General features: G+C 42.0%; 1 protein-coding gene and 1 non-coding gene across 2 annotated transcripts in view; both read right to left on the bottom strand.

The window, feature by feature from the left end:
* The window catches only part of LOC138350473 (protein amalgam-like), a 229,538-nt gene that overhangs the window by 62,340 nt on the left and 156,934 nt on the right, over positions 1-10,264 (bottom strand). Inside the window, exon 2 of the mRNA XM_069301450.1 lies at positions 2,184-2,485. Within this exon, the coding sequence (XP_069157551.1) occupies positions 2,184-2,485 (302 nt within the window). The remainder of the gene's footprint in view (positions 1-2,183; positions 2,486-10,264) is intronic.
* On the bottom strand, positions 10,004-10,074 carry TRNAG-CCC (transfer RNA glycine (anticodon CCC)). Its single transcript has one exon. It is a non-coding gene; the product is annotated as a tRNA-Gly (tRNA).

Below are 10,264 nucleotides of genomic sequence, written 5' to 3'. Positions count from 1 at the left end.
AGGGGGCACCAGGAGGCACCAGGTGGCACCAGGAGGCACCAACCAACTTTAGGGAGACCTGGTCGAGGGGGAACAGGGCCGCGGGGACGTTGACCCCCGAAATCCTGGTGCAAAGTAACCATGACAGTGGTGTACTCGCCCTCCAGAGAGCACCAGGCCGCGGAACACCACACACCTGCGTGTCGACACAGTACAGACATGGACACATAATCCACAGGTAAATCCAGGATTGGATTTTCGCGTGTTCTGCTGCTCCTGATTGTATTATATAACATGTTGTATTATAACACGTCGGGACACACGAGAATGTAGGATTTTGCTTTAAAAAATTTAGGCAACAGTGAAGGTATAACCCCCCCCCCCCAGCCCCCATTTCCATACCCCCCATTCCCCCCCCAGCCCCCATTTCCATACCCCCCAGCCCCCATTTCCATACCCCCCATTCCCCCCCCAGCCCCCATTTCCATACCCCCCATTCCCCCCCAATCCCCCCCCCCCCAAGACAAGTAAAGCAAACACAGATGGAAATAGAATTTGGAGTAGTAGAATGGGTAAAGGTAATTGTGAGGAAAAAAAACACTAAACCGTTACTCCTATTTAGCACTTGGAGGAGATTTGAGGGATAAGGATTTAGGACAGGGCGAAGAGAAGTGCCATCCGGACGATCGGGGATTGAACACCGACCTGCAAGAAGCGAGGCCGGTGATTGTACTCTCGGCTGGTCGGGGTCAAATGTCGGTGTGATCGGGTGGGAGGAAGAGTGATTACAGCCATCACCTCGAGGGCTGTGATCACAGAGGCAGACATAAGAATCAGATTAAGGCACAATAAAGGTGTTGGCAGAACACGTGGACTGAGACATAAGACTTAGCCCTGGAAACACAAACCCAAACTGTCTCTATTTTCCGCTTGTTACAACTTGTAATCAAGTTGTTACACCTTAACGTGTTTTATGACGTATTAGAACGTTGGTACAACTGGCTATATTGGTTGTTATAACTGGTTAGGCGGTGTTAAAACTTGTTCGAACGTTGTACCAACGTGGTAGTTTCGGTGTGTGTTTGGAGGGAGGGGGGTTGCCAACAGTCAGCTTAATTACTCTGAGCCGGCTTGAGTTAGTTTGCTCAGTTGGTTCATGGCATCTTGTAGTTTCAGCCAGTGTGTATCAGCAGTCATTGAGATATAGAACTCTATCCCTTCTAACAGATTTACAATTACAATTAATATGATATACCCTGTTACTAACCCTGTTACTAGCCGCTGCTTCCTGGGGGTGTGTAACAAAGAGGAGGCCTGGTCGAGGACCGGGCCGCGGGGACGCTAAGCCCTGAAATCATCTCAACATAACCTGACCCCCCCCCCCCCTGTGTGATCTAGCAAATGTAATCTTTTAACACTGAAATCATTCCTTTCATCGTGACTCTCTGTTTTCAGTTGCTTAGGTATTTTTGCACCTTATGCATCTTCCCCATTCACTCTTGACCGTTGAATCAACTTGTGCACTGGTGGGATACTGTATGTTGAAGGCTTCCTAATAGCTAATAAATATGCAAAATATATTCGGTTCTCTTCTCGCACTGAAGTACTCATTCCTGGCCCTCTGCCACCTTCCTATGCCATATTTTTGTGTTGTGTGTGTGTGTGTGTGTGTGTGTGTGTGTGTGTGTGTGTGTGTGTCAGTGTGGACGTGAGTGCGTGTGCCTGTAGGGTCGTGTACCAGCTCGTGTTTGTCCATGGGTTTGAATGTGTCCGTATTACTAATTTCATGATTTTTTTCCTAAAAGTTCACAGTGTAATATCGTATGTTGCCGTAAATCCCGAAATGCCACAGGAATCCTCCAACAGAGTACGATTTTGTGCCTAAATAAACCGCTAGGTGCGACTAATCCCCTGAACGGATGGACATTAGCTGCTATTAATTTAATCACGAAGATTGTCGCATCACTGCAATTCAGTAACAGAAAGATTGTAAAAAAAAACTCACCATTTCGTCAGGTTGTAGAAAAACCTCACCATTTCGAAAGATTATAAACAAAAAACTGACCATTTCGTCAGGTTGTAAACAAAAAAACTGACCATTTCCTCAGGTTGTAAAAAAAAAAACTGACGATTTCCTGTCCATATTTATGGACAGGAAATGTACAGGATTTCCTGTCCTGTACAGATTATACAAAAAAACTCACCATTTCGTCAGACAGGTGGTGGGTGAAGCATGTGAAGGTGGCCTCGCCGCCCACCTGCGCCAGGATCTCCGTGTTGTTCTGAAGGTGGAGATCAGAGGGTCCGGCTGTGTTAAGTATGATGGCGGCTGCCCAAACGTCGTCCTCGTCCTCCCCGCCCTCCCCACGGTGCTGGTCCACTTCGCCCGCTGTCTCTCGGCCACCCCCACCTCCTGCTGCTGCTGCTCCTCCTGCTGCTACTGCTGCACCTTCTGTCGCGGGCGATGTTTCGATCGCGTCGGTTTCTCCCTGCACGACGCTGTGGCCTGCGGAAGAATAATAGGCTCGTTAGTGAGGTTAAAGTCCTTATTGCGGTGGTTAAGCTTCGGCAATCCTGTCTTTGACTCCTGTATTTTGAGGACGTATTGTAGTGTTTCATAAACAGACCTCCTAAGGCTAACTTACGTTGTGATGGCAAATGTAAGCTTATAGCTTATAAGCTTAATTCGACGAGCAAAGCTTGGGGATGTGTTGGGTATCGCTGCAGCTTGGGCAAACATTCCCTGAGCTTCGGCTGAATTACTGTCCTGAGACAGTGTTCAGTCGAGCGACTGATAGAGAGTGTTTGACTAACCGACAGAAACAACCTTACTAGTTCAACAACAAAGAGGCTATTGGCGCGCCGAATACAATTAAAATAAACAAAGGGGACACAAAAGTGTTTCATTTCGGAGAGGTTTGTCTCCTGTAAAAGGAATAGATTTTTGGTTACAATCTACCTTGTCCTCACGAATATATATATATTGCATTTTGACGTTAAAATTCCCTAACGGACAAAATATGATGTATTGTAAGTCATAGCGGGTTAAGGGAGGTATCAGGATAAAGCGCCAAGCCATTGCGAGTTTAAAGCATTGGGAAGGGGTCAGAATAAGGATTTGGGATGGGACGGTGGGAAAGGAATGGTGCCCAATCACTTGGACGGTCGGGGATTGAACAGCCAACAGGACATGCAGCAAAACCGTCGCTCTACCGTCCAACCCAAGTGGTTGAACACCATTTCTTTCCCCCCGTCCCATCCCAAATCCTTATCCTGACCCCTTCCAAGTGCTATATAGTCTCAAGACCACAACGTTTTCAATGCGTGGGTTCATCTGTTAGGTTAGGGCAATCTAGTACATCATTTTTGTGACGTTGTGACACCCGGAGAGGACTGGCTGAAGAGAGAGAGAGACCCACGTGTTCAGACACGTTGTTGTGGGCTACGTGAAGTGTTCGCTACGTATTGAACCGATCGAACACGTGAATAGGAAACAACTTGATGACCAGACCACACACTAGAAATTGAAGAGACGACGACGTTTTCGTCGTTTTCGTTTTCACAATCGACTTGAGAATGGTCCAGGACGGACCGAAAACGTCGTCGTCTCTTCAATTTCTAGTGTGTGGTCTGGTCATCATACTTCAGCCACGTTATTGTGACTCATCGCCTGCATAGGAAACAACTTGAGATCAAAGCACAATAGACCGGCATTTTGTAAACGAAATATATGCCAATAGTTCATCTATTACATCACGTCACCAAAACAAAGGAACATTACATAGGATGGATATATATATATATATATATATTATACATCTCAGAGTAAACCATCTCACAGGGTATATATACATTAGACCTGGACTTTGTGTATTAGACTTTAGTTTACACCTGGTCTATGTTCGGGTTTACAGTATACATGTTGGGTGACTTTAATACACCTCAGGAGACCTTAACCGGCCTTAAGCCCAACACCAAAACCGGACAGTCCGGTTAACAACATACACCTCGTGTATGTTGAACATACATGATCTTCTAAAATGAACATCTTGTCGTTGAATGTAATATGTTTTTGTATATATTATTGAAAGTATAATTTGCTAACTTAATCTTGGATTATATTAAGACAGTTTGATTGCATATGTATAGCATTTTACGACTGAAAACGGCGTAATTAAGGGATAATAAATCTGAAATTGATTACCCTTAATACATTCATTGAGGGCAATAAATTATCACCGGAGAAATATTGCACAGGTGATAAAGGAATAAATGTTTCAGTATCATTATTGCATCATAAATTTCTGGGGTCACAAATCTTTCATTAAAATTCCTAGGCTTAATATTCTAGGGGGAAAACCAGAGAGTGGAGAAACTTGCTTTTGTTATAATGGTCAATAGTTTGGCAAGTAAAGACATTATGATCGCCAGATTGAGGTCACTACATGAAGTCATATTCATCATTATTGGAAATCCTTGTGTTTCATACATTGATCCTTAAACGTTCGTATAATTTAGCATTTATATATGTTTCATTTTATATTTCTAAAAAAAATTTTAAGTCACTATTTTTGTGCTATTTTCCACTCTTGATTTTAACTTGATAATTTGTGAGGGTTAAAGTAATCGAGATTTTTATGTATTTACGCATTTTATTTACACATTTTTATGCCCGAAACACTTTGCGTAATAGTGGCTTTAGGCATTGTATGTACTAGCCTTATCTATAAATCCATCACTCTTTGTAAAATATCTTGTATGTACCTTACCTAAATAAACATTTGATTTGATTTGAGATCACAATGCGATAACCTGAGGCCAATAATTTACAATCGAAAATCGCAGACAGAATTCTGCTGGTGTCATTAATGTTCTAAGTCCAAAGCTGGGTTAATGACTGATTTGCCTGAAGGATGATATCGAATGATATCGAAGCATTGGAATATGAGTTGCAATCCCAGGCAGTATATCGCTGGCGTTATTAATGTTGAAAGCCTGAAGCTGGTTTTATGATGGTATTGCCTTGGATGACGATCTTCAAACATTATCATTGGAAAATGGTTTGTGAGCAATTTACCCGAGTGTATATGTTACTTGTCTAGCCTCTGAGAGGGGAATAAGTCAACCCTGTACGAATATAATTTGTAATGTAGCGTTATGTATCTGTAACTATCTGTACATGACCTGTGTACTATCTGTGACTATCTGTACATGACCTGTGTACTATCTGTGACTATCTGTACATGACCTGTGTACTATCTGTGACTATCTGTACATGACCTGTGTACTATCTGTGACTATCTGTACATGACCTGTGTACTATCTGTGACTATCTGTACATGACCTGTGTACTATCTGTGACTATCTGTACATGACCTGTGTACTATCTGTGACTATCTGTACATGACCTGTGTACTATCTGTGACTATCTGTACATGACCTGTGTACTATCTGTGACTATCTGTACATGACCTGTGTACTATCTGTGACTATCTGTACATGACCTGTGTACTATCTGTGACTATCTGTACATGACCTGTGTACTATCTGTGACTATCTGTACATGACCTGTGTACTATCTGTGACTCTGTACATGACCTGTGTACTATCTGTGACTATCTGTACAGATCTTCTGTACTATCTGATTATCTGTACAAGGCCTGTGTACTATCTGTGACTATCTGTACAGATCCTCTGTACTATCTGTACAGATCCTCTGTACTATCTGTGACTATCTGTACAGATCCTCTGTACTATCTGATTATCTGTACAGGTCCTGTGTACTATCTGTGACTATCTGTACAGGACCTGTGTACTATCTGTGACTATCTGTACAGATCCTCTGTACTATCTGATTATCTGTACAGGTCCTGTGTACTATCAGTGACTATCTGTACAGGTCCTGTGTACTATCTGTGATTATCTGTTCAGCGCCTGTGTACTATCTGTGACTATCTGTACAGGGCCTGTGTACTATCTGTGACTATCTGTACAGGGCCTGTGTACTATCTGTGACTATCTGTACAGGTCCTGTGTACTATCTGTGACTATCTGTACAGGTCCTGTGTACTATCAGTGACTATCTGTACAGGGTCCTGTGTACTATCTGTGACTATGTACAGGGCCTGTGTACTATCTGTGACTATCTGTACAGGTCCTGTGTACTATCTGTGACTATCTGTACAGGTCCAGTGTACTATCTGTGATTATCTGTACAGGTCCTGTGTACTATCAGTGACTATCTGTACAGGGTCTGTGTACTATCTGTACATTGCCTGTGTACTATCTGTGACTATCATTAAACGACATGTCTACTATCTGTGACTATCTGTACACGACATGTCTACTATCTGTGACTATCTGTACACGACATGTCTACTATCAGTGACCAACTCCTGAAACCATGTGCTGATCTGAGAGGTCAATACCTCTCCTCCTGTCCTCTCTCGCTGTTTTATTGACCATTTCCTTTCTCTTATCACTCTCGGCACAACAATTTTCCTCTATTTTATTAAAAACAATTAACATATAAAATCTTACATTCATTTTGGAGAATTATCGTATATAGTCTAGGATTCCTGAGACGTAGGTTCGATCCCATGGCACAACTTTAATATTTTATATCATGAACGTGATATATCTCACGTCCTGGTGGGTATATAATCTACTTTTAGAGTAGATATAGATACACTGGGAAGTGTAAACTATCTATAGGTACATATTGAGTTTACTGTTCAGTTCCGAACAATTTTTGTTATACAGGAACGTTTTTAACAACTTACTGTTATACATGAACATTTTTAACAACTTACTGTTATACATGAACGTTTTTAACAACCTGTCACACATATGAACGTTTTTAACAACCTGTCACACATATGAACGTTTTTAACAACCTGTCACACATATGAACGTTTTTAACAACCTGTCACACATATGAACGTTTTTAACAACCTGTCACACATATGAACGTTTTTAACAACCTGTCACACATATGAACGTTTTTAACAACCTGTCACACATATGAACGTTTTTAACAACCTGTCACACATATGAACGTTTTTAACAACCTGTCACACATATGAACGTTTTTAACAACCTGTCACACATATGAACGTTTTTAACAACCTGTCACACATATGAACGTTTTTAACAACCTGTCACACATATGAACGTTTTTAACAACCAACTCTCACAAATAAACGTATCCTGTGGGAATGGAAAGGGGAGTTTATTGTGATATTAATACATACCAAGGGATGAGTTAGATCAAGCTACGCTCATCCTGGTTTAATACAACGTATTCATACATTCATACATTCATACACATCACCAACACTCGACATATTGCTTACTATTCTCGGTGCTTGTGACGATATACTGCTTATAATATATTCTTATATTATAAGTTAAATATAAAATGCTTAATAAAGCTATACATTTCAACCCGTACTCAGGTAATATTATACGAGACATACACACAAATACATAAAAATACTTTTGTAATTGGATAGAAAATCATAGACATAAACAGTAATCCATTTGCTTCAAATATATATTTAAACAAATCCATACGAACTTCTATATGGTCGATGTTACAGTGACAGGAATCATCAAGCGACCACTGACGAAACCTGTGCATCTTTCCTCAGTTATTACGGCTTTGTTATTACGTATACTAATTCTGTTTGTGTCTTGCTTTGTCTCTCATCTAATACCTGTCGTGATATTGGAAAGGTGAGTTTAGCTTCAAAGGAACTATGGTGTTTCAGCGCGTCCTCTCAAGCGTTCAAAACGTCAGTAAAATGATGTGCTAAATTGGCTGCTGAACCTAACCATGGGGGTCATCTCCCGTCACGCAGGGTGCAGTCGCACCTCCACAGATCTCCAGTATCAGCTCTTGATACTGGTAATGGCTCCAAAGGGCCACCACTTACGGGCTATTCATGCCCGTGCCACCTCTTGGGTGGCTTAATCTTCATCAATCTGAACCTAACCTCTGACCGAGGAACCCACGAATCAAAATCGCTCCATTAGGTCAAATTTATAATGGTTAGGTTAATATTCAGGCAATTTAGTACATCATTTTAGTGATGTTGGGAGCGCTCGGGAGGATAGGTCGTCTGGTTAGGCATAACCACATCCAATTTGAGGCTAGTAAAATCGTGGGAGCAGGCGGCAGTGAGACCAGTGTTTGTGTAAACCGGAGGGGACTCGCTTGTTACATTTTTTCCGGCGTAAAAATATTTTTTTTAACGGAAGCACAGAGATAAAGAGAAATTACCACGAAACGGCTGACCTCTGAAATATCATGTCAGGCAGGTATCCCGATATTGCGATTTCAGATTAACTTTTTTCAATTTGTCAGATGATACAGCCGAAAGGTTTTGTTTCAAACTTTGTAATTAACCGCTTAAAATGAATTTTTGTCATTCTTTCACCTATACGGCCCACCAAACTTTTTTTCCTGATAGCAGATTAAATGACACGCCAAAGTTAACCATTTTGTGTCGACAAGGCTATTTCACTGTGTTATTCTTTATTTCGAACTGCTGCCTAGTTCACAACGAATTGTTATTGGCTGTTTGTAGTACCGAGTTACTGAATATAACATCTATCAACTCTCTGCCTGCTAAAAACTACCACTGATAATCGGGCCTATTTGATTTGGAGGACTGATATTGCTAGGAGAACAGCGGGAGCAACGCATTGTTGATAAAATATCACCACTGCATGTTGCTGCATATGTATCACGCAGCAGCAGCAGCAGCAGCAGCAGCAATTGTAACTGTTCACATGTGCTGTTTATGGAAACGGTCGCTTTAGATACCCCCTCGTAAAAAGTGAATATCGGGAAAAGAGTGATGTGATTGGCTGTTCTCACTGTGTGATCTCTGCCCTGGTTGTATGATTGGCTGTTCTCACTGTGTGATCTCTGCCCTTGTTGTGTGATTGGCTGTTCCCACTGTGTGATCTCTGCCCTTGTTGTGTGATTGGCTGTTCCCACTGTGTGATCTCTGCCCTTGTTGTGTGATTGGCTGTTCTCACTGTGTGATCTCTGGGTTGTATGATTGATTGGACCGAAATGTCGTTTCGCCGTTTTCTAATTCATTTTCTCGTCAGTGTTTTTAATTAGCTCCACGATGCCCTATATTGCTTCATAGAGCTGGACGGTGATGCATAGTGCTTCATAGAGCTGCACAAGGCTTCATAGAGCCACAGGATGCTGCACAGTATTTTATGATGTGATGCACAGTACTTCTCTCGCATTCCCTCTAGTGCTCGGAAGTCATTCGTAGACATTCCGAAACTTTTTAAGACAGCTAATGAGAAAATTCGGAGAGAATTTTATTTGTGAACATTTCTCGTGACTCTAGTGATCATTCGTGGGGGTTTATGCGTCCACTACAGTCCTCTTGGTCACACTGGTATTCTTAGTCATATGAATAAAGTTTCATTCATTAGTTCTTGCTAAGGAAATGGTGACAAAGGAGACAGAGAGAGAGAGAGAGAGAGAGAGAGAGAGAGAGAGAGAGAGAGAGAGAGAGACAGAAACAGAGACAGAAATAGAGAGTACGGTCTCGTAGCTCATCACAATAGCCAATGCTGCTGAATTCGACCTTTGTAAAGTGCTTTCCGTGAACAAATTTGTAGCGCACAGTAGGTTTTTTTGTATATAATATTGATAAAGGGGGTCGCTGGCCCCCTACACGCCCCCCCCTCTGACTTAAACATTATGAATGCGGCCGAAACACAACGAACAAAGTGGAGAAGGAACGAAGCTAAAGAGTAAAAGAACGATGGAAATGGATACAAAATGAGAATAAAAAATATTGCAATGATGGGAGATAGGAAAGAGGAAATTCAGATAAAATTAGGAAGGGGGGAAAGGTGGTAGGTAACAGGGGCATTAGGGTGAAAGAAACTGCCCCATTGTTTCTCGCCGGCGCCCGGAATCGATCTCGGGGCCACAGGATCACGCGTCCAGTGTGCTGTCCGCTCAGCCACCGGCCCCCGAACTCAGTGCGCCGCCCGGGAATCGAACCCGGGTCGCAAGAATGGGAATCTTGCATGATACCACTACACCAGCGGCACTGTAAACACACACACACACACACACACACACACACACACACACACACACACACACACACAGCGGCGCTGTGTGTGTGTGTGTGTGTGTGTACTTATACTGTATATGCAAATTTTATAAATATATGCAGAGGATACAAATTGTATATATATATGTTTAGATTCAGGAAAGACTTGGGTAAATACTGGTTTT

The sequence above is a fragment of the Procambarus clarkii genome, chromosome 45 (assembly GCF_040958095.1).
Source record: "Procambarus clarkii isolate CNS0578487 chromosome 45, FALCON_Pclarkii_2.0, whole genome shotgun sequence".
In the NCBI taxonomy this organism is placed as follows: Eukaryota; Metazoa; Arthropoda; class Malacostraca; order Decapoda; family Cambaridae; genus Procambarus; species Procambarus clarkii.
Note: the sequence above shows the minus strand (reverse complement) of the source record. Positions and strands in the feature narration are given on the sequence as shown.